The sequence below is a fragment of the Tachyglossus aculeatus genome, chromosome X2, assembly GCF_015852505.1.
Source record: "Tachyglossus aculeatus isolate mTacAcu1 chromosome X2, mTacAcu1.pri, whole genome shotgun sequence".
Taxonomy (NCBI): Eukaryota; Metazoa; Chordata; class Mammalia; order Monotremata; family Tachyglossidae; genus Tachyglossus; species Tachyglossus aculeatus.
Window position 1 is genome coordinate 12,797,703 of NC_052100.1, and position 23,737 is coordinate 12,821,439.

Genomic DNA, 23,737 nt, shown 5'->3' on the forward strand with positions numbered 1-23,737 from the left:
TCGCACCGTCTGGCTCCTCCCAGTTTGGTGGTGACCTCAGAGGCTGAAGGTGGGCCATAAGATGGGGGTGGTGAAGAGTCAGACTCCGTGCTGCCCCTGGCACAGGATGAACATCTGCAGTCATGGGGGCTCCTTCTCTCTTTCTCTGCCACAAAGGCAAAGCCTGAACAGCAGTGCTAAGGAAGGGACCGGTGAGGTGCCAGTAGCTGGCAGGGAGGACGGAGAGAGATCAGGGAGCCCATCTGGGCAAAGAAGGACCCTCATCTCCCAGGCAGGTCAGGCCTAATCCATCTGGCTGTGGGGTAGTGGGGGTGGGCCCCTTTGTAGGGATGGCAGTCTGGTGTAGCTCTGAGCTACCAGAGCAGCAGGAGATAGGGAAAGGGGTTGGTTGAGTCTTTTTGGAGCTGCAGGACCAGTTGAGTTGATGCTGCTGAATTTGGGATGGGGGGAGAAAGTGGGATCTCAGGCTGGAGGGGTTCAGACTGGGGAGATCTGAGGTATAGACTTGACGTGGTCTTGGGCCCAGGCTACCTTTTCCAGAGTCTTTCAATGCCAGGTTTCCTAGGGACCCCTACTCACTGTGCAAACCCCCCTCCAACCCCTGCCCCCCCCCCAACCAGCTTGGGGCAGGAGCAGCGGCGGCTCTGACAGTCGGAAGGGTTGGCTTCTAGTGACTCTCAGCCCCTCCCAGTGACGGTCCCTCCAACTGTGCTTGTCATCTCATCCCACAGAGAAATTCAACACATACGTGACCCTGAAGGTGCAAAATGTCAAGAGCACAACTATCGCAGTGCGGGGGAACCTGCCATGCTGGGAGCAGGATTTCATGTTGTGAGTTCCAGCCCAACACCCCTCCCCAAGATGGCCCACCCCCTACCGCCCCTAAACTGGTCACCTCCCCAGGACCTGGGGAGGCATAGTGCCCTGTTTCCCGTGCCACTCCAGCCCTGGGTCTATCATGGCCAGTAAGCAGATGGTTGACTGACCCCCCGTCTCCCCCTCAAGATCTCTCTCTTCCATGGACCAGACTTGCCCCATCTTTCCCCTCCAAACCCACCAGCCATGTAACACCACATCCAGCAACTCGGCCAGCCCTTAGCCAGGCTGGGCTCCTCAGCCACAGGCCTGGATTTACCCAACCTTGGCCTGCCAAGGGCAGGCATAAAGCAGGCTGGGTTTGGGAGTGGGGGCATCCACACATGGCTGCTCTGCCTCTTCCCCTCCCGCCACCTCCCTTCCCCAGTGAAATTAATCGCTTGGACCTGGGCCTGACGGTGGAAGTTTGGAACAAGGGACTCATCTGGGACACTATGGTGGGCACGGTGTGGATTCCACTCAGGACCATCCGCCAGTCGAATGAGGTGAGGGGTCCCCAGGGGCAGGGGGAGGGACCCCAGTGTGGAGGAGTAGGGCTCCAAAACCTCAGAGGCCAGATGAGCTGGGGACAATCTCAGCCTGTTGCTTCTCCCACCCTCTGCTCCTCTGGGGACCCCGGTTTGTGGTCTCAGCCCATTGAAAGTGGAGGTTTAAGGGCCCCTCACTTAAGAGAGGGAAAGCTGGAATGGGTGGGGGGGGGCAAATGGGGAGATGGCCTGAGACGTGGGCAGGGGGAGGGACTGGGTGGAAAAGTATTTTGCAGAAGTCGCTGGTGCCAGAGTGGTGCAGGGGATCCGTCTGAAGTGCTCTCAGTCCTTGGCTATTACTGAAACTCTTTCCTGCTTTTCTCCTTGGCTCCCTGCATTTGGATCCTCACCCTAGGAAGGTCCTGGGGAGTGGCTCACCCTCGATTCCCAGGTCATCATGACTGACAATGAGATCTGTGGCACCAAAGATCCGACCTTCCACCGCATTCTCCTGGACACCCGTTTTGAGCTGCCCCTGGGTAAGTGCCCTAGCCTCCAAGCTCCCTGTGCTCCTTGGGTTGGGCCCTCCGGCTTGCCCAGTGCCCGGATGACCATATCGTTTTCTGAAGACCCCAATCCTCTGGAGCAGGCTGAGGGTCCCCAGGATCCCTAGGGCAGGATTGTGGGGGTGGGGGGGTGGAATGACCTAGAAGGAGAGGCCCCGTCCTCATCCTTGACTAACATCCAAGCCCTGCTGTGCCCAGTGGGCCTTTCTCACTTCACGCCATAGGTTGTGAAAATTAAGCATGGGCAAGAAACACCTGATCTTCCCACCCTTGTCTGGGTGATTGCTCTGTCTCCTCCATCTTGTTCCTCCAGAGGGATTGGAGGGGACCCACTGATTGAGCTTTTGGCCGTAAACTTGGTTTTCAGACATCCCTGAGGAGGAGGCTCGATACTGGGCCAAAAAGCTGGAGCAGCTCAATGCCATGCGGGACCAAGATGAAGTAAGTTGGGGCTGTGATTTGGGCCTAGTCCCAAGTCTCTCTTGGGCCCTGTTCTTTGCCATGCTTGGGACCCTCCTGGGGCAACCTGGAGAATGGAAAGCCCTCAATCCCGTGTCACCCCCTTGCCACCCTGCCCTGTCACCACCTTTCCCTTGTTGTTGCTGAGTTTTGCTCTTCTCCACCCCCCTCTCCCCGCCCCTCTCTCTCCCTCCCTCTGCTGTCTGGTCACTCCTCAGTACTCATTCCAAGAGGAGCAGGACAAGCCACTACCCGTTCCTGGCTCTCAGTGCTGTAAGTACACCTCTCTTTCTCCTGTAGCATCGTCAACCGTGTTTCCTCTCAGCGAGAGAGGGCACCAAAAAGGTGGCAGCTTTTCAGACTCCTGCCCCTATCCTTCTTTAGTGTCCCGGCCCTCAGGCCAGGCCAAACTGAATTCCCTGAATGCCCTGGAGGCAGGGAGTGGGCAGTGGTGAGCAAGCAGGTCTGAGGGCATCAAGCCTCCAGAGGGATATTTTCTGCCTATTGCCCACATCATGACATCATGCCCAAGAGCATATGCATGGGGGTGGGAAGACAGTCAGCTTGATCTCTGACTGCCACCTGGTCTCCAGGAACCAGCCCCTTTCCCTGGCCCTGACTGCACCGGCCCCAGAGCCCAGATCTATAGGTGCCCCGTCCAAGCCCACAGCCCCTTGGCTGGTGCTGGCCGGATGGGAGTGTCTACACAGTCCCACCAGATCCACTCCCGCATCTGGGAGGCCGTGAGTCTGCAGAAGTGCTTGGGCAAATATGGATCCAGACCCACCACCCCTCCTCCCCTCCACCCACCACTCCAGGTGAGGGTGGGGCTTTGCCCTGTGGGTTTAGGAAATTCTGAACTTGAGGAGGAGGAGGAGGAGGAGCAGGAGGAGGACGGTGATGAAGGATGCGGAGACTTGCCGGGAGAGATCCAGGTGCTGGGTGGAGTGTAGAACCCCTTTCTCACATGGGCTGACTGAAGAAAAGCCCCCTCCCCTCAGTTTGTATCCCACTCCCCACCCCCCTCCATCTTCCTCTTTCCTGTGTCCCCCTTGTCTCCTGTTTTTGTGCTCCACCCACCTCCCACCTCCCCCGCTTCACAGGGTCTGGGAAGTTGCAGACTGAGACCGGGGTCTTCTTGCAGGGGATGGGACTCAGGAGAGGGAACTTGTGCCAACTGGGTGGGACCAGAGGAGACAAGTGAGGGAGGGAGCAGCAGGGGTGAATTGCTAAGAAGGAGACTTGGGCCAGAAGAGGGTAAGGCCAAATGGATTGACATAAAGCAGCAGCCCTCCTCCCTTCCCAACCCCATCTCCTGCCCTGCCCAGCTACCCTTAGGGAATACATCCTAGAGCTGGGTTTCCAGGTTCCAGCCCCAAGCCGCCTTGACCCTGACCTTCCCTGACCTCTTCAGGGCTGCTCAGGGCAGAGGAGAATTGGAGGTGGGGGATACCCCAGAGAGCAACTGTCCTGGATGAGGCTGCCTGGGGGAGAAGCCACTGCCCATCCTGGGGTCCAATTTGACTGCAATGACCCAAGAAGTCTCCCCCAGGACACTCCAACCTAGGCCCCCGCCGCACTGCATCTCTTTCCTTGCACTCACCTCTCAGAGAAGACACCTTCCTCAAGGGCAGCTCCAGTGGCAGAGTTAGAAGGGTCCCAGTGCCCTCAGAAGCCACCTCCATTTTCCACCTGCTGCCCACTGCCTTTGGGCTGACAGACCCACACAGGAGTCACACAGACTCCAATTTCATACACCTCTCCTCAACTCACCTCACCCTCCCGAGTCTTGGGCCCATGTCCAATCCCAAATTTTTCTCAACCAGAGGACTAGACTTGCAACCTTCCTGCCATTCCCTGACTCCTCCACTTCACCTCTCGTCCCTCCGTCTTCCCTCTCCCTCCCTCCATCACTTACTCTGTGATCTAGACTACAGGCCTCTCCAGAAGTGGCAAGGAAATCGGAGGGCTGTTATGGGGAAGGGGCTGAAGCGTGGGGGATGCTGCAGGGATGGGGCTTAGGGCTGGGCTGGGTCGGGATGGGGGAGAAGTTTAGGACTATTTGGGCGAACGAAGAGAGCTTGGGGCTGGGCTGAGGGGGTTGAGAGGGCAAGGGAATCACAGCTAGGCTCCGGTGCAGGGTGATAGCTTGTGCTCAGGACTGAGCTGGGCAGAAGAGAGGGCTCTTCGGAGGAATGGTGGGAAGGGGCTTCAGGCTGAGCCAGAGGAGTGATGGAGCGGGGACTTGGGGCTAAGTTGGGGTTGATGGGGTGTGTTCAGGATGAGGAGAGACAGTTCTGGGATGGCTTAAGAGTGTGACCCTTGAAGCTGCCTTGGCTGGAGGAAACCCCATTGGACTTTGAGCATCGATCAGTCTCCACACCCCGCCCCTCTGCTCCACCAGGTCCCTGCCTGCCCTGGCTCTGCCCTTCCTGCCGCGGTCTCGTCCGTCTTTATTGTCTCTGCCCCTTTTCTTTGTAGGCAACTGGAATTATTTTGGCTGGGGAGAGCAGCAGAGTAAGTACCCAGTCTCCTGTCTCTTTGCCTGCTCTAGTGGGGTGGCATCTGAGTCCCAGAGGATCTCTTCCCACTGCCCTCCACAACTAGAGGGATCTGGGGAGCCCAAGGGAACTGTCTTGCCAGCTGGGGCTAGTCAGCCTGGCCCTGCCTCTCCTTGGCCGGTGGTTCTTCCCAGCTGGGCTCGTCCTGCCTTCTACTTGTCACCGTGGCTGCATCAGGGTAGAGCAGTCTGTCAGCGGGGAGGCCAGACAGCTGGACCTGGTGTGGGCATTGGTGGGTGGGGGTGGGGGACAAGTTAGACCGGCAGAAGGAAGTGAGGGAACCATGGCAGAGGCTCCAATAGGGTCAGACCAGGCCTAGAGCTCCCCCTGACCCCATAACAGGGACCGCTAGAACTTCTGTCTCTTGGTCCCTTCCCCTTGTATATCCCCACTTCCCTTCCCCACCTCCCATCTCCTGTGCTAGTAACCCCTGTTATTCATTCATCACCCCCATCCCTGCATGCCCCCCAACTCCCTGCAGACCCAGCCTTGCTTCCCTGCCCCATAGGGGCAGCTCTCTTGGACCGGAAGTGGGGAAGGTGGGATGGGGGAAGAAGGTGGTAGGGATACTGTGCCCTCAGCAGCCTTTTGATTCTGGAGTCTTAGGCACCCGAGGGGGGCATGGTTTAGAAGCAGAGATGAGAGGCCCTCTTGTGACCTGTAAAGCCTTTCCACAAATCCATCTCCCTTGGTTGGATCCAGGGGTGTGAGGGAAAGGAAGATGGAGGATGGTCGTGATCTGCCCGGTCCAATGGACATTCTAAACTCCTCTCAACTCCAATGCCTCCTTTCCTCCCACCCCTGATTAACACCTTGGGGGCAGGGCCCAGCCCACCCTGGGCATCTGGAATGCATCTGGGCCAGTGCTCAAGAGGCCCTACATTCCCTCAGGAATCAGGCCAGATGGCCTGGGAGGGAACCAAGTACTTAAAATAAAGAACAGGGGACTTTGGCACTCCAATTGTTTCATGCTTGCATTCTCCCCCCTTCCCTGCCTCCCCCAATGGAGCTCAGATGGATCAATCAGTCAATCGTATTTATGGAGGGCCTACTGTATGCCGGGCACTGTACTAAGAGCTTGGGAGAGTACGAGCAATAATATAACCAACACATTCCCTGCCCACAATGAGCTTACAGTCTAGAAGATTCCTCGGCCTGGGCTCTCAAAGCACAGTAAAGGCACCAACCCAGGCTGCTCAGGGAGCACCCACGATAGACAGAGCTGCAAAAGCGGACAGCACCGTTCAGAGAACGGGGCATCTGCAGTATCAACTGTCCATCCACAAAAGTGCCTTTGGTCTGGGTCTTCCCTACCCTTTCCCGTGTGAATCCGGCAGACTGAACAGCTCTGAGGATTCTCCTTGTCGGGGGTGGGGGCAGGGGGATCCTGCCAACCCCAGTCCAACCCTTGCTCTCTACCCTGCCCTCCCATTCCCTCTCCTCCCCTATCGGCTTACAGATGAGGATCCCGACAGCGCCGTGGATGATCGAGACAGTGATTATCGCAGCGAGACTAGCAACAGTATCCCACCCCCCTACTACACCACTTCCCAGCCCAATGCCTCTGTCCACCAGTATCCCATGAGGCACCAGCAGAGCTCCCGGGATTCCTACACCGATTCCATGCAGAGTTATGAGATGGACTTCTCCGACCAGCGGCCCATCAGGTAGCGCTGGAGGAGCCTCGAGGGAGGGTGGGGGTGGGGGGACAGGAGTTTGGGCAGGGCTGACAGAGAAAATGGGATAGAGAAGGAGAGAGAGAGAAAGTCAAAGGATCTAGGGGAGAGATGTGGAGACTGGGAGAAACATGATGGAAAGGATTGAGGCTTGATAGACCAGGGGCTGCAAGAGGCCTAGGGCTTTTGGAGAATCTGGGCCTCAGAGGGAGGGGCAAGGGAGAATGTGAACGTTGGGACTGTCCTCCAAGGGTAGGAGGACAGACCCTGGTCCCAGAAGAAAGGTCCTGGGGCTGAGGGAACCATGGAGACTGAATTGGGTCTAGCTAGGGTGAGGAAGGGGGTGAGCCAAGCCGCACGGGGACTTGAGCACCCTGAGGATGTCAGCAGGTCTGGCCAGGGGTGCCAGGCTTCCCGCACAGGGTCAGAGGCGAATGAAACCAAAGGGGCTGGAAGGGGAAACCACCCCTAGGGGCGAAAGGGTCGCCCCACACCTCCAACCCCGCTTCAGCCCAATTCCCCCTCTACGGGCACGAGGCCTGGAGAGCCGGGGCTCAGCCCCCTCCAGTGAGGAAGGGCCAGCAGGCCTGACAATGCCAGATGTGCTGACCATATTCCTCTCCCCTCTGGCAGATGCTACAGTAGCGTAGACTCTGCCCCAAATGGGCGCAGCGACGCCGAGTCCGCGTCGGGCTCGAGCCGGCATACCGGCCGCCAGTACTCCTTAGACCTATCGGATAGGTGGGTCTCTACCTCATCTATAGCCTTGTGCCTTATGCAGAGTGCTGTGGTTTTGGTCTTCGCAACCCGGGTCAGGCCGATACCCATCGTCTCCCCGCCCCCCAGATCCCAGCCCACCTCCCCTCCCCTCCTCCCTTCCCTGAGCCCACAGTGGGGAGCCACATGGGGCATCAGGGGACCGACCGACAGATCCCCAGCTGGCAGCCAAAAGTGGAGCTTGAGGACGCTTCCCTTCCCAAGAGCCATGGCTGGGCCCTGTCCCCGACTCCCCTCCCTCCGCCTCCGCTCGGGAACCCGGGGATCCGGGGCTGGGAGGAAAACAAAAAAATCCAACAGTGGAGTAAAGACAAGGGCGGTGGCTCCGGCCACCCCCTCCCCTTCCCCCCCCCCCACCAGGGGTAAGAAGGGGAGGGGGCAGGGCGGGGGGCACCCCGAGTTGAGCTCTGGCCCTTTCCGACTGGCTTCCAGCCCCGATCCCGGGGACACTCCAAACTTCTGGGCAGCAGAAGTGGTATCGGCCTCCCCCGCGCTGCCCTGTCCGTGTCTGCATGCCGCGCTTCTCCGTTCTCCCACGGCCCCCATCCACACCTCCGTCACTCGCCCCTCATCCACCTGCCTCGTTGTTCTGGAGCCTTCGGCCAGTGGGGAGAGGGCCCGCCGCCGACGCCAAGAGCCACGCTTGGAAACTGGGAAAGTGGTAGGATGAAGGGGGGCCCGAGAGCAGGGGGAGAGCAAGGACAGTGAGGAAACGTGAGCACCGTCCAGCAATGCGGTAAAAAAAATATCCCGAGAGGCTGGGCTGTTACCGGCTGCCGGCTGGCCCTGGATTTGGAGGCTCAGCACTGGGCACTTTTTTGCTGATCCCCTCCCCCCTACCCCCATAGGGTGACGTGGCTATGGGGCCCCTTTGCTCACCCCTTAACTTTACGTACGGGCATCACGAGGAAGCACCTGAAATGGTCCGTGGCGAAAATTTGCCAACCGTACCATTGGCCCCTTCCACCCCTCCACAGCTGTTGCATTTGTGCTCCCGGGTCCCTGTAGTATCAACGCTGCTTCTGGGGCATTGGCCCCAGAGTCAGGAATTGAGGCAGAGGGAGGACGGAGGGAGGATAAAAATAAGAATACCAGACACAAAGGCAACCAGTGCCGGATCGCTACCGGGCAGGGGACAGACCAGCTGCAAACTGGACCGTAGGGTTGAAAGTCCGACAGATAGCCACCCTACCCAGAGAAGGAGGTGCCTGCGGGGGCAGGCCTGGAAGAGAAATGCCCCTTCCCTCTCCCCCCTCGGCAACAACCTGGCCTGAGTCCTTGGCCTGTGACTGGGCCCTGTGGGATATTCGCTTGGGGAAGAGAAGGAGAAGGACCGCGTGAAGATGACAGCAGGAGCGACGGGGAGGTGGGTTGGGGAAGAAGGGGGAGCACAAAAACCATTCTTGCCCGACCCTCAGCGCGGTGATTCCAGCACTCTCTGTGACCTCCTGATTGGGCCTAGCCCCCGGTCCAGGGCTGAGGGCAAGGATTGGTGGGGGTGGGGGAGAAGGGGGCGGGCAGCTGTGTAGAGCCAAATCTCTCACCTCTGAGACACCTTTATGCATCTAGCAGTTCTCTGTCCCCTTTCTCACCCCCTGCCTCTCTACAACCGACCCCAACACAGCCCAACTGGCAGCAGCCGCTATGCCTCTTCTGGGGAGCTGAGTCAGGGCAGCTCCCAGCTGAGCGACGACTTTGACCAGGACAATGAGAGTCTGCAGGGCTCAGAGATTGAAGAAGAGCGTGATGGAGACTCCTACCACTCCTGCCACAGCTCTGTCAGCTACCGCAAGGACTCACCCCGCTGGGATCGGGAGGAAGATGACGAAGAGGAGGACCTTACCCGTGAGGGCTACAGTGAGAATGAGGAAGATTACCCCAAGGAGGAGGAGGAAGAGGAGGATGAGGAGGAAACCCCTGGGAAAGAGCCCTACCCTCCTCCAACCCCTGCTCCGGCTGAGCTAGGAGAGAAGCCTCCAGCCATCCCCACTGGAGCTCCTGAGGGACCCAAGGTGTTGCCAGAGCCAGTGGTGACAGAGGAGACCCCAAAATCTGAGCGGACCCCTGAACCAGCGGCCCCTAAGCCAGAGGAGAGGTAACAGGCGGGTGGAGAGGCAGACCCTGCTTCAGGGGGCGGGCAGTGGGGGACTGCTGTGGGGAGGAGGACTCCTAGATTCTCTTCCTAGATCAGCCTATGGAGGAGGCCCTTCTGCCTCAGTCTCCCCAATAGGTGCCCAAGGGTTAGCAGCCCTGGTCTTGGGAGGAATGCACCTGGAAAATGCCTAACTGTGGGGAGGTGGGGGGGGGGGGGGGGGCGGGACATGGGGAGGGGAGGCAGCTAGAAAGAAGGTTGGATGTTAACCCCCAATCCTGACAGGAGTCCAGGTTGGTGATGGTTGTGTCGGGGGGGCGGGGTGGGGGGGGATATCTCAGTTACAGGGCTGGGGAGGATGAGGAGGGCCAGGATTCCATGTCACGAGCCAAAGCCAACTGGTTGAGGGTGTTCAACAAAGTGCGGCTGCAGCTCCAGGAGGTGAGTGCCCACACCCCATCCCACCCCTCCCCCTGGTCGGTCCACGGGTCCGCCCCCCTCCCTTCCCCTCTCTCTGTCCCCAGCCAGTGGGCAGTCGAGTTGGGGTTGGGTTTGAATTAAAGCTAGAAACTGGGGTTTGGGTCAGGGCTTAGAATCAGCGTTTGGGATAGAGGTTTAGTGAGGTGTTGGTTTGAGGGTTGGGTTCAGGATTGGGCTTTGTGTCGGGACTCAGTATTAAGGGTAGAACGGGGAGGTTGGTTTATGAGTCAGGATTAAAGGTAGGGTTGGGGCTTTGGGGTGGCGTTTGGGCTGGCTTTTGAGGGCTCTCGCTGGCTGGTGACCTCTCCCCTCTCCCCAGCCTTCCTCATTTGGGGATTTTCAGTTGAGTTGTGGATGTTCTTTTGGGCCGGTCTGTGTTCGGCTCCGGCCCCCTCCCCAGGGTCCATCCTCCATCATTTGTTTTTCTTTTGCCTTGGGCTTTTGGTTCGCCTCCCTTGTGACTTCCCTTTTCAGTTACTCACCATCATCACTGCCCTCGTGTACGTGCCTCCCCCCATGGGCTCCGTGGGTGGCATGCATGCAGGTAGGTGTGGGCTCTGGGGGCCCTCTGGATATGGCTGGGGGGCAGGAGGGAGCAGGAGGTGGGGAGAGGGCCGATGGTGGGCTAAGGAATGTGGGGCAAGGGCCTACTCTCCTCCTCTCTCCTGCTCTCTTCTCCCTCCCTCAGCCTAGCAGGTGTGGGGTGGGATGGGGCAGGCCTACTCTGGATCTCCTGGCACATGCCTGAGTGGAATAAAGGAGATGGGGAGAGAAGGTCCTTGGGAACCCATATCCCTCCCTTCCCCCTGCCCTCGAAAGAGGGATGATGGTGAAGAAGTGTTGAGATGGGTCAAAACATTGCTCTGGGCAGCTCTGATCCACAACCCTGATCGTAGGCTGGAAGGGTCTTCTTCCAGAGGTCATTTTGTCCACCTCCCTGCCTGCTAGGCTGCAGTGCATAGAGACAGAAGGGGCGTCTGTCCCTCTGGACACTTTGGGGTGGAGTCTTGCCAAGGTGTCCATTACTTTACCCCATCTGGGAATCCTGCTCCTTAAGTTGGAGCCAGTTAAGGAACCTTGGACTGTCAAATGCTGTACCTGGTAGGGGCCTTGGGAGTAGGGGCAGGGGGGCAGCAGTGGCGGTGCTCCTGGTCCAGCCAGAGTTATCCTCCTCTCTGCAAGCCTTGATGACCAAGACTAATGTGAAGTAAAAGCCCGGAGCAGACATTCCACCCCAACCCTGCTACCCTGAGGCACTAGTCCACACCAGCGATCAGACTCCACACAAGCCCTCCTGTCCTCTGCTCAGGTGGGCCGTCTCCAGGCCAGCTGCTCCACAGAATCTACCACATCTGCCCCATCCCCATTGCTTCCTGGCAGTGGTCCTTCCAGGGCCCTACCGGAGTATGTAACCTTGGGGGTTCAAAGTTCCGAGTCCCACCGGACAGCAAATCCCTTCCTGGGCCTGGCACATTCCAGTTGCCATTTGGACTGGCTTTGGCCTCTGCCCGGCTCCGTTCCGCATTTTCTCTCAGCAGCTAACTGAGGTGTGTCTGTCTGTTCTTCAGGCCCGAGGAGAAGGTGAAATGACCAAATCCCTCTGGTTTAAAGGCGGGTGAGTAGCCCGTAAACGAGGTGGGTGTCAGTGTCTCCAGAGCCCTCCTGCTGCTTGCTCCAGGGTCCCTTGGGGCTTAGGGAGCCCTGGACATGAGCATCAGGGGTGGTTTGGGCTGGTAAGACAGGGGATGGGGATACCCTTGCCAGCTGCTGGAAGAACATAGACCCAACCCTGAAGGTGGGTGCCCCTCCTTGTCCTCCCCACCACAACTTCTCACCCAGAAAACCTCACCCCCAGCCCTGAGGGGGCAGAAGAAAGAGGACTATAGGTTAGGTAAGGACCAAATCTCTGGACCCCCTTGACCCCAGTGCTCAACGTCCCTAGCGTATCTCCTCCAGTAGATTGTAAGCTTTTTGAGAGCAGGGAATGTGAGTTTTGGTTCTACCGTGCTCTCCCAAGCACTTGGTACCCCACTTTGCCCACAGTAAGCACTCAGTAAATACCACTGATCTCAACAAATGCTACCGATTAATTGACTGAGCACCCTGAGAGGCCATGGTAGACCCCACTGTTCCATGGGCTCAAGATTATTCCCTGGGGGTGGGGGGAGCAACCAGATTCCCAAGGTGGGGGTCCAGAACTGGCCCAACTCCCTCATTTCCCTTGGTCCTGCAATGTCCCAAGACCTGCCCATGGGAACAGAACCTTCCCCCATCCCCAAGCCCTCCCAGGGGAGCCCCAAGCTGGAACTGGCCCATCCAAAACTATAGGGATTCCCCAGTGAGGGAAAAGGCCAGTCTCCAGGTTGTCTCCCCAAACTCCACCAGCCACACTCCAGTTCCCCGATCCCTGTGACTTTCTGTTGTCTCTCTTTCAGGCCAGGAGGCGGTCTCATCATCATAGACAGCATGCCCGACATTCGCAAGAGAAAACCCATCCCCCTAGTTAGCGATCTGGTAAGGTTTCTCCCTCCTCCCCCTTCTCCCTTCTCACCTCCTGCTCCTTGTTCAGTGTTGGCTGCTCACACTTCTGCTCCTGAGGGGGTGGCTTAGAGAGTGGAGGCCTGGTGCTGGAGCCAGAGGAGGCAAGAGGGTTCCCCAGATCGTATAGGAGCCTGGTCCCTCTGACTCCAGAACCCGCTAAAGACTGCTTCCATTTAGGTTGGCTGTATCTCTGTTTCTCCCCCCACCCACCCCCACCACCCCGCTGCTTTCTCTCTGTCTCTCACCTCAGCTGCTGTCATTTCACTTTCCCTTCCTTTTCTTGTGGCTCAGCCTCTGGCACTGCAGGGCACTGGCTGTCACATTGCTGCGTAGCACTGACAACATGCCCAACACTAAACCACATCAGAAATTCCCCCCGCAACTTGAGTAACCTGGCGAGACCCCCTTGGGGCAGTAGCCCCCGAATCCTGTGCCCCATCCCTTCCCCCTGCCTAAATCCACCCCCAAGACACGGCCTCGGCTTTGGCCCTTCCTCTGGGTCAGCTTCCTTGTTCTCTTGCCAGCTGCTGCAAGATGGCCCAGTGCAGGCAGGATTGGCTCTGTGCCAGCTGGGCACAGTGCCTCCAGGGAGCAGTTGGGTTAGAAGTCCTGTCTTCTCCGAGCCAGAGTACTATGCTGAGAGGATCTGTGATTGCTGAAGAGGAAGCCGATTCCTGGCCTCAGCCTGGCTAGGGTCCCCAGAAGCCCTGCTGGGCCTTCAGGGTGCCCCAACTAGGGCACCTGGGGGTAGGATCAACCCCTTCATGTTCATGGTGGGAACTCAAGGGAAAAGGCCTAAAGGAAGAAAGAGGACTGAAGACAGGCTGAGGCCAGAGTGAGGGGGGAGGCCTCCCTCTTTGGTGGGTTGCTGTCCCTCCCTCCCCTTTTCCCTGGCCCCCCTGCTAAGACTTTCCTTAACCCTTTCCTATCTCCCACTTCCCAGAACCCCAGGCTGCTTTTATTACTAGCAGCTTCATCAGCTCCACCAGCGGGGAAGAGGTGTGTGGTCACAGAATGGGCCACTGTCTTTTTAACAGAGCTTACCTCCTCTTCCTCTTTTTTTCCTCCTGCCTGCCAGCCTCCAGCGTGTAGTGTGAATGCCCTCCCCCCTTCCTATGTCCACTGCCTTTAAATTCCCGTTTTGCTCATGGTTTCCTCTTCACTCCCCAGGGTCTCGGGGAAGCCAAGTCTCAGCTAACACAACCAATTCCCACATACTTTACAGCGTAGACCCACACCTCCTCCCTCTTTGCGAGCACTCAAAACAGAGCAGCACTGCCAGCTGATACAGCACATTCCCTATTCTGGATGTTCCCAGAAGCCTTGGCAGGAATGCTAGTGGGTGTACTGCCAACTACCATAACTCACAGTCTATACACCACAGGCCGGGCCAAGCCCTGTTTTCACTTAAAGCAAGTTCATGACAGGGTCCTGTTGTTTAGCAATGTGTCCAGCAAGCCCAGTCATCCTAGCGCCCGACCAGAGCATCAGAAAGGCAGGCCTTTGCCTCCTCAGTGGGCTGAGAGGCTCCCATAACTCTTAGTGTAGCTAGATGCTCTATTTGGAGTCTGGTGGTTTCCCAGTAACACTAGGTCTTGTTTTAGAGCCAACCTTCCCCATCCCCAGCCAACTCCAGGCCTAAGAGGATACAATTGGAAGCTAGATTTTTCTCTACTCTCCTGATTCCCCATATTCCCCTCCAGGAGCCTCCTTACTACCTCCTTTACTATTTCTGGCAGATGGGAAAGAGTTTGGGGTTATCTTTTTGTCAGGTCACCCCCCACACACACAACACACACACACACACTGTGACTTAGTGACAAGAGCACTGGCTTGGGAGCCAGAGGACACAGGTTCCAATCGTGGCTCTGTCACTTATCTGCTGTGTGACCTTGGGCAAGCCACTTAACTTCTCTGGGCCTCGTTTACCTCATCTATAATATGGGAATTAAGACTGTGAGCTCCACATGGGATAACCTGATTAGAACAGTGCTTAGAACAGTACTTGGCACATAGTAAGCATTTAACAAATATCATAATCAGCAGCAGCAGCAGCAGCACGCACGCACGCACACACATCATCTGCCTCATTTATGTAGATGGAATCCACAGGGGTGGAAGGGATAGGGCCTCCAAACTGAACCAGCCTCCCACTGTTGGCATCACTCCCACTGGATTCAGTTCTCCCGTGCCCTCTTCCTAATGCCAGATTTCTGCTGCCCTGCCCACCAACCACTATGCCAAGGGGGTTGGGCTGGGACTGGGGGCCCTAGGGGAGGCAAGGGAGCATGGTGGGACCTGAATGTTGGACTTCCCTGAGACTAATGCAGTTTCCTTTCCTCCCTTGTGCTCCCCTCCACCTGAAGGCCATGGTAAGTGTGCCCTTTGCCAGAATCCAGCCTGACTCCTGACCCCATTACATCCACCTGGCCTTCCTGCTATCCTCCTATCTCCCCTCCCCAAGGGTCTATAACCCCTTCCCACAGAGGGCCTGTATCTCCCCCAGCCCCAACTTTAACATGTCCTTCCCACCCAAAGACCCATACTCCCCACATCCTAATGATCTGTTCCCCCTGTACTGTTTCCCTGATGAGGCTCCTAGGATTTCTCCCACAGAAAGTGTCCCATGAGACCCAACACATCTGTGGAGGGGGGCCTGTGGAGTGAATTCTCCCCACTGGCACAGGGCTCATCACCCACTGCTCCCACTCCAGGAGGGGAAGGCCTATTTGTCTTCCCCCCGCCCCTCCCAGCCTCCCCAGAAGTAGTGTGGATGATGGTTCTGTTCTCTGACTTTCCTCCTGCAGTCTCTGGTTCAGTCCCGGAAAGCTGGCATCACGTCGGCCCTCACCTCCAGCACCTTAAACAACGAAGAGCTAGTAAGTGGGATTGGGCAGGGCGCTAAGTGGGAGCTGGGACTCCCTGTAGTTTGGGGGAGCCAGAGACCTTACAGTCTGGCTTTAGAGATCTGGGGTCTCACCAGGCCAGGAAGATTTCCTTGGTGGGCAGGTGGTGTAGGGGTGGGGATCTGGGGGAGCCCAGATCTCACCACAGCCTCCAACCCATCTCTAAGCCACCCTACCCCACAGACTCGTTCCCAGAGTCAGGGAGTGGAAACCACTCAGTAGAGAAGGCAGGCTTCTAGTGGGGACTGCCCACTGAACTGAGAGCCAGAATCCTTGGGACCACTTGCTGGCTCATTTGCCTTGTGACTTCAGGAAAAGGGGCTGCCCATCTCTGGGCTTCCATTTCCCCACCTGGACAAAAGAAGGCTGAAGGGCCCCTTCCTACTGCTGGGAGGACCAAGGGGTGTATCGTGGGCTGATATGGTGTGAGGGGGCCAATCTGCTTTGGCTCCTACCCACTGGGCTCTCCTGCTCACCCTCCTGCCACCTCTTCCCTCCCTCCTTACCCCTTCCCCGCAGAAAAACCATGTTTACAAGAAGACGCTTCAAGCCTTAATCTACCCTATCTCCTGCACCACGCCTCACAACTTCGAGGTGTGGACGGCCACCACGCCCACCTACTGCTACGAGTGCGAGGGGCTGCTGTGGGGCATCGCCCGTCAGGGCATGCGCTGCACCGAGTGTGGGGTCAAGTGCCACGAGAAGTGCCAGGACCTGCTCAACGCCGACTGTCTGCAGAGTAAGGGGGAGAAGCCGGGCCTATGCCCACGGGAGCAGAGTGGGGGGACGTGGAGGGGATATGTTCCCCTGGAACTCACCATTGCTGGGTCAGACCCTTGAACCATTCAGTCCAGAATTCTGGCTCTGACATCGGCACTAGGACCCTCGGAGGAACCGTTCGTGGGATGGTCACCCTCCTGCCTGGGCGTGGTGGTTCTGGATGGACCATCTACTGCCCCCCACCCCAGCCCCCACAACTTTTCCACTGATAACCCACTATGGACCACTCGTTCACAGATATATCCGAATCCCACTTGAACCTACTGGCATTGGCAACTGCACAATTTCTTGTGATAACGAGTTGCATATGCTTCCCCCTCGCTTGGTGAAGAAGTGTTTCCTTTTGTTGTTTTGAACCTCCCACCTTCAAGCTTCAGTGGGTGCTCCCTCATCCGGTTGTTATGGGATTTGGGGAACGACAATTCTGTCTGTTCACCCCTGTCTGTCTCCTTCATGATTGTGTAGACTTCAATCATGTCCCCTCTTGGCCAGCGTCTTTCCAGACTGAAGATTCCTAACCCTCTCCGGCCCCTGGCTCATCCGGGCTGTCCTCTCAGTCCCTTCACTGACTCTCTCCCATCCTTCCCATGACACAGCCACCGGACCCGCACCCCGGGGTTTCAGGGGCAGGCGAACCGTGGTCAGACAAAGGGGCGGAACTCTTCCTCTGGCTGGGTTTTCTAGCCCCTTCCTGGCGAGGCCCGGGGTCTTGCTGGCCTTTTGGGCCACACATTGGACCGGTGATCTAACCGAACAGTCAGCAGTGACTATGAGATCTCTTTTCTGAGTCGTGACTGGCAGCTCAGACAGAGCCCATGACCACGAAGCTGTAGTTTGGATGATTTTTCCCTGGCACTTGTTTGTCCTGAAGCTCATCTGCCCTCATGTGCCCACTTGCTTGGCTTTGTGGGGTGGGAGAGTGGTGGGGAGTTGCGGGGAGGAGAGTGTTTTCCTGCATTTATCTCCATCTGCCTGGCATCTCACCAACCGCTAAAGCTTAGCATCATCTGCAGTCTGGAGATTTCACTACACGCTCCCTCGTCCAGATCATTTGTGAAGATGTTACACATAACCGGTCCAAGCACTGGTCCCTGAGGGACCCTGCTATTTATACTTCTCCATCCTGAAAAGCAGCTAGTTTTCAATCCATGATAGAGCATCCCCTCCAATCCCACAGTTGCAGAAAGTATTTGGTGTGGATGCCTGTCTGAAAGTCTAAATATATTATATCTACTGGTTCCCCTCTATCCACCTGCTTACTGACCATTTCAAAGAATTCCAGCAATTTAGTGAGGCATGATTTCCCTTTACTGAAACCATGTGGTCTTGCCCTCAACAGGTGGTGTTCTCCTGTGTTCACTGATCCTAAACTTAATTTTCAATTTACAAACGTGATGGAAATCGAAGTGGGTCCCACTTGTCTAGAGTCCCCATATTACCTTTTGAACTCTTTCCACAGATGGGAGTTACACTGGCGATTTGTCAGACTTCTGGGCCAACGGCCATTGGTAATGATAGGCTGCACACTCGTGCTAGCAGCTCTTGCAATTACCCCTCTGAATTCCTTCAGAACCTTCTGGTGGATGTCAGCCAGTCCCAGTGATTTGTTTCCTTCTAGTCTATCAATTTAGTCTAAAACATCCTGTGTGGTCACCACAATTTGATCCAGTTCCTCTGACTAGCCTGCTACAAAGAGAAAAAAGTTTCCGCTCCTGTGCAGTAAGGGGGATCATGAGACCTGTAGTCCTAAAGAAAATCTTCTCTCTAAGTAGTCTTCCCCAGCCCCTTCTGCCCCAAATCAAGAAGACTCCTGGTGGGGGTGGGGGTGGAAAGAAATGAAATCAACCTTCCCTTTCCTCTCTTTTCCCTCCTTCCCCAACACCCATTATTCCTCATTCTGGGCAAGAGGCTGTGAGTGAGACTGGTATATTACCCAAGGTCTGGGCTTGGCAGATGCCCCAGGTTGCCTGGGTTTGACTCCCATCCTTGGCTAGCTGGGAGACTTCCAGTCAAGTGGCCACTACAGCCAGGGCTTCAGTTGCTTGACTTATACCAGGCCAAGAGGTATACATACCCTGACCCGGTTCCAGCACCCAAAGTGGCTTTCCTGTCTGGTGGGAACCCCAGTCCCATTGGTGGGGGGTGGCTATAGGCTTAGCCAAAATAACTTTGCATCAGTAACTTTGACAAAACACACCGCCCCCCCCCCCCCCCCCCCCCCCCCCCGCCCCCAGGCTCTGCTTTCCAGGGCCAATTCCTTTGTTTATTTGTTTATTCATTCATTCAGTAGTATTTATGAAGCCCCTTCTGTGTGCAGAGCACTGAACTAATTGTCAGGGAAGAGTACAAGTTCACACTAGAGGCAGTGACCCCAAGCACCCTTTCCCCCTCAGGTAATCTTCAGTCTGTCACAGTATGTCCACCTTCTGCCATGAGAGCCGGACAGCCTATTGCTGAATTAAATACCTACCAGGACAGGACAAATGTCCCTGGAACCCACTGGAGGCTTAGGGGGCTTCTTGCTAGCTTTGGGAAGGGGTGGAGGGATAGACTTGGCCCATAGCCCGGCTCCAGATGAAGCCCCACTGGGTGTTCAGACCAAGCTGCTTCCCCTTCTCTTCACCACTCCCACCCTCTCCAGGAGCGGCAGAGAAGAGTTCCAAACATGGGGCGGAGGACCGGACCCAGAATATCATCATGGTGCTGAAGGACCGAATGAAGATCCGAGAACGCAACAAGCCTGAGATCTTTGAGCTGATTCAGGAGATCTTTGCTGTCTCCAAGACGACCCACACGCAACAGATGAAGGCCGTAAAGCAAAGCGTCCTGGATGGCACTTCCAAATGGTCAGCCAAGATCAGCATCACGGGTGAGGCCCCCTCCAGCCTGGACCACCCTAAGCACCTGGGCCCCATCCAGCCTCTGATCCAGATCCACAACTCAGCAGTTCCCTCCTCCTCACCCCTGCCCCACCCCCTCACCACGGGCACCACCTTAGACAGGGGGTGGGGGTGGGGGCTCAAAGCAGGCCAGGGTCACTGAAGTTGGAAGTGTGTCATTTCCTGCTCCCTCCCCTATTCTCCGCCATTCCAGCCTGGGTCTGCAGTCCTCTGCCCATGGGCCCTTGCCAGCAATTGTCTGTTAATCCCAGTCCCAGTCCCAGAGCTCCAGGTATCCTGGAGAAAGCACCCAACTAACTCACCCAGAGAAGAGAGATCTGTTTCTTAGACCCCTCTCCCAGCCTGCAGAGAGTCACCGGGAACCATGGGCTGGAGTGTGGCGGGCAGAGTGAGGGGAAGGGCAACTTGGAGACAGAAGGGGCAAAGTCAATAAGCTTGGGGCATGTGCGTACTTGGGTGGGTGTGGATTGCTGCATCTATGTGCAGGTGCATGGCTGTGTGTGGCTATACAATGGTGCGAGTGCATGTGTGCGCTTATACATGCAGGCCTGCGTGGGTGTGCCTCTGTGCGTGCATGTAATATAATAATAATAATGATGATGATGGTATTTGTTAAGCACTTTCTATGTGCCAAGCTCTGTTCTTGGATCTGTGATATGGATGGTATTTCTATGTGTATGTACAGGCAGCGGTAGATCTGCATACTCATTTGCATGTAGTGTATGGCTACAACATGTACGGGTGTGTGCATATATGTGTACTCCTGTTTATGAGGCTGACTGTGTGCTAATGTGTGAAAAAGCAGTCACAACAAGTTAATAGGTGCCAAGGCCAAAGAGATGCGAGGCCCTATGCAGACAGAAGCTAAGCTAAACCAAGTGCATCCCTGCAGAAGGTAGAAAGGCCCCCCACACCTCCACAGCACCACTGAAGAGTAAAGATGGTTCCACCCTCCACCCATAAGAGAGGATTTCCTTAATACTCCTTCCCCCACTGAGGATGGTGCTGTAGAAAGACTAAACTGCCTCCTGACACGTGGAGACATGGTTCTTATTCCAACACTTGATCCATCAATCCACCAATCAATCAATTGGATTTATTGAATGCTTACTGTGTGATGAGCACTGTAGTAAGCACTTGAAAGAGTATGATAAGGTTAGTAAACACAAGCTCTGCTCTCGAGGAGCTTACAATCTAGTGGAGGAAACAGACCTAGAAGTAATTTACAAGTTGGAGGAAGGAGAAATGGATAGAGAAGCAACGTGGCTTAGTGGAAAGAGCCCGGGCTTGGGAGTCAGAGGTCATGGGTTCTAAGCCCGGCTTTGCCACTCGTCAGCTGTGTGACTTTGGGCAAGTCACTTAACTTCTCTGGGCCTCAGTTCCCTCATCTGTAAAATGGGGATTAAGTCTGTGAGCCCCACGTGGGACAACCTGATTACCTTGTATCTACCCCAGCACTTAGAACAGTGCTTGGCAATAGTAAGTGCTTAACAGATATCACTATTATTATTATATGTAGATGACTGAAGGCTTATATAGTAAGATGTGGAGATTGATCCTCTAGACAACAAGCTCCTTGAGGGCAGGGATCATGTTTACCAGCTCTTTGGTACTATACTCTTCCAAGTGCTTAATACAGTGCTCTGCACGTGGTAAATGCTCAATAAATACCACTGATTGATTGATATGTACAGAAGTGTTGTGGGTGGCTGTGAGTATGTGAGTAGCATAGCTGGTGCAGGGAAGAGAGAGAGAGGTTGATAAGGGAAGTCTTCCTGGAGAAGATATAATTTCCCAAGGGCTTTGAGCATGGGAAGAGCTGTGGCCTGTCAAATTTGAAGCGGGAGAGAGATCTAGGCAGAAGGGAGGGCGTGAGCAAAACTTAACGAGAGAGACAACGAGGCACAGTGAGTAGGTTGGCTTGAGAAGAATGAAGAGAGTGCTCTAGGGAATAATGGGAGGAGAGAGTAGTCAATGGAGAGTGCCTAAAAGTTCTGGCTCGATATGGAAGTAAATAAGCAACCATTGGAGGTTTTTGAGAAGTGGGGAGACATACTCAGAATGTTTCTCTTAGATCTGGGCAGCAGAGGGAGAGATTGGAGGCAGGGAGGTCAACGAGGAGGCTGATGCAGTAGTCAAGACAGGTTATGACAAGTGCTTAGACCAGCATGGTGGAAGTTTTGATCAGAGAGGTCAGATCCTGGGAATATTATGGAGGAAAAGCCACCAGGATTTAGTGACAGACTGACTATGAAGGTTGAAAGAGAAGGAGGAATCAAGGAGAAAGCCAAAGTTGTGGGCTTCACAGAGAGGGAAGCTAGTGGTTTCATCAACTGTGATGGGAAAGTTGGTGGGGGAGGAGAGGATTTGGGAGGGAAGATGAGGAGTTCAGCATGGAGGTTGTGTAAATTGATGAAGTCTCCACTGTAGGCAGAGCTATGAGCTCCAGGATGTGATGTGACACTCCCCAAGGCCTACAAGGAAGGAGGAGATGTGCTTCCCAGTCCTCCTTCTCAGTCTCTTCTCCAACATATGTTCACTCCCCCTCAGCCCCGCAGCACTTATGGACCTATCCTTACATTCTTCCATTTCCCATTTCAGTGGTGTCTGGCTCCCCGTGGGTTATTCTTCGGCAGTCAGCCCAGTCCTCCTTCTCAGTCTCTTTTCCACCATTATCGCCATCTTCAAGAAGAAGTGGGATCCCACTATTTCTGGCAAAATTCTACCCTGAGTCCTCCTGGGCTGACTGCTGATTGCAGTCAATCAGTAGTATTGGGAGTCTATGATGAGTGCCTGTTACTGAGTGCCTGTTATGTGCAGAGCAATGTACTAAGTGGCTGGAAGAGTACAATAGAATTCATAGACATGTTCCTTGCCCTCCAGGAGCTTACAATTTCATTTCCCACTAGGATACAATACTAGATCCCATTGAGAAAAGAAGAGCAATTTGTTAAATATGATCAATCAATCAGACTGTGAGCCCACTGTTGGGTAGGGACTGTCTCTATATGTTGCCGTCTTGTACTTCCCAAGCACTTAGTACCGTGCTCTGCACAAAGTAAGCGCTCAATAAATACGATTGATTGATTGATTGACTGAGTGCTTTTTATGTGCCAAGCACTGAACTAAGTCCAGTAAAATACAGTTGGTTGACACGATCGCTGCCCACAAGGAGCCAGCCATTAAAATAAATTACCGGAATGATAAATGGAAGAATGTAAGGATGTGTTCATTGCACTCTATGGGACTGAGGGGCAGTGAATAACAAGTGCTTCAGGGGTACAGATCCAAGTGCATAGACAGAGGGGAGGGCGGGAAATAAGGGCTTAATCAGGGCAGGGCCCTTGGGGAAGGTGTGATTTTAAGAGGACCTTGAAAGTGGAGAGAGTGGTGGTCTGTCAGATATGAAGGGGGAAGAATTCCAGGCCCGAGGCAGGATGTGGGTGAGGGTTCTGCAGAGAGATAGACAAGATCAAGTGCGTGAAGCATGCAGGCTAGTTTGGAGTAGGAGAATGGCAAGGTAGGGTAGGAGGGGGAAAGCTGATGGAGTGCCTTAAAGCCAGTGGTGAGGGGTTTTGGCCTAATGCAGAGATGAGTGGGCAACCATCAGCATTTTTGAGGAGTGGAGAGATGTGGAATGAATGTTTTCTTAAAAAAAATGATCCTGGCAGCAGAGTGAACTATGGACTGAAGTGGGGAGAGACAGGAGACAGGGTCAGCGAGGAGCCTGATGCAGTAGTCTAGGCAGGATAGGATAAGTGCTTGGATCATTGTTGGTAGTAATAATAATAATAATAATAATGGTATTTGTTAAGCACTTACTATGTGCCAAGCACTGTTCTAAGCGCTGGGGTAGATACACGTTCGTCACGTTGTCCCATGTGGGGCTTTCAGCCTTAATCCCCATTTTACAGATGAGGTAACTGAGGCCCAGAGAAGTGAAGTCACTTGCTCAAAGTCACAAAGCAGACAAGTGGCGGAGCCAGGATTAGAACCCACGACCTCTGATTCCCAAGCCCGGGCTCTTTCCACTGAGCCACACTGCTGGTAGCATTTTCGAGGGAGAGGAAGGGATTCTAGAACGGTTCTAGAGGATTCTAGCGCTGTCATGAGGGTAGAACTGACAGGATTTGGTGACAGTCTGATTACTTTGCACAAAACAACTCCGGACCTTTGGCTTTAAGACTTTCTGCAAGTTATCACTTATCTTTCTACTCTTTTCTGTGGTTCAGGCCACAGTGGTGTACAGTTTACATGATCTTTGCTAAGCACCAGATCCAGGGGAAATGTAAGAAACCATATCAAGGTGCCTATTGGATGCTTCTAACTTTTTCAAAGGCATTTGACCCAATCAGTAAATCCAGACTCTGGAAGCTATTGAAAAAGTGCGTTGGGACATTGATGCACTGATGCTATGGGCCGGCCAAGTCAGAAGTGGAGGGACTCCGTCAGATCAATGGAGTAAAATAGCACTGTTTGCCTGGCCCAGGCCTGTTCCACTTATTCTATGCAGCCATGCTCAAGGATGATACGAGAGATCTGAAGTCTAGTATCAGAATATGATTCCAATCCTCTGGGGAACTCTTTTTAACTGAACAGGCCGAGATTATGATTATGATGATGATGATGATAATGTGATTATTATTATTATACTTG

At 55.0% G+C, this 23,737-nt stretch overlaps 1 protein-coding gene across 6 annotated transcripts in view; it reads left to right on the plus strand.

The window, feature by feature from the left end:
- Window positions 1-23,737, plus strand: part of UNC13A (unc-13 homolog A) — an 86,919-nt gene that overhangs the window by 17,225 nt on the left and 45,957 nt on the right. For 3 of the 6 annotated variants that reach the window (XM_038770656.1, XM_038770660.1, XM_038770658.1), the window contains exons 3-18: window positions 732-831; window positions 1,244-1,361; window positions 1,759-1,882; window positions 2,277-2,350; window positions 2,587-2,641; window positions 4,850-4,885; window positions 6,389-6,596; window positions 7,239-7,346; window positions 9,007-9,477; window positions 9,816-9,915; window positions 11,523-11,569; window positions 12,390-12,468; window positions 14,862-14,867; window positions 15,303-15,374; window positions 15,921-16,140; window positions 18,823-19,050. In XM_038770656.1, the coding sequence (XP_038626584.1) occupies window positions 732-831; window positions 1,244-1,361; window positions 1,759-1,882; window positions 2,277-2,350; window positions 2,587-2,641; window positions 4,850-4,885; window positions 6,389-6,596; window positions 7,239-7,346; window positions 9,007-9,477; window positions 9,816-9,915; window positions 11,523-11,569; window positions 12,390-12,468; window positions 14,862-14,867; window positions 15,303-15,374; window positions 15,921-16,140; window positions 18,823-19,050 (2,046 nt within the window). The remainder of the gene's footprint in view (window positions 1-731; window positions 832-1,243; window positions 1,362-1,758; window positions 1,883-2,276; window positions 2,351-2,586; window positions 2,642-4,849; window positions 4,886-6,388; window positions 6,597-7,238; window positions 7,347-9,006; window positions 9,478-9,815; window positions 9,916-11,522; window positions 11,570-12,389; window positions 12,469-14,861; window positions 14,868-15,302; window positions 15,375-15,920; window positions 16,141-18,822; window positions 19,051-23,737) is intronic. The other 3 variants (XM_038770661.1, XM_038770662.1, XM_038770659.1) reach the window with 2 other exon arrangements.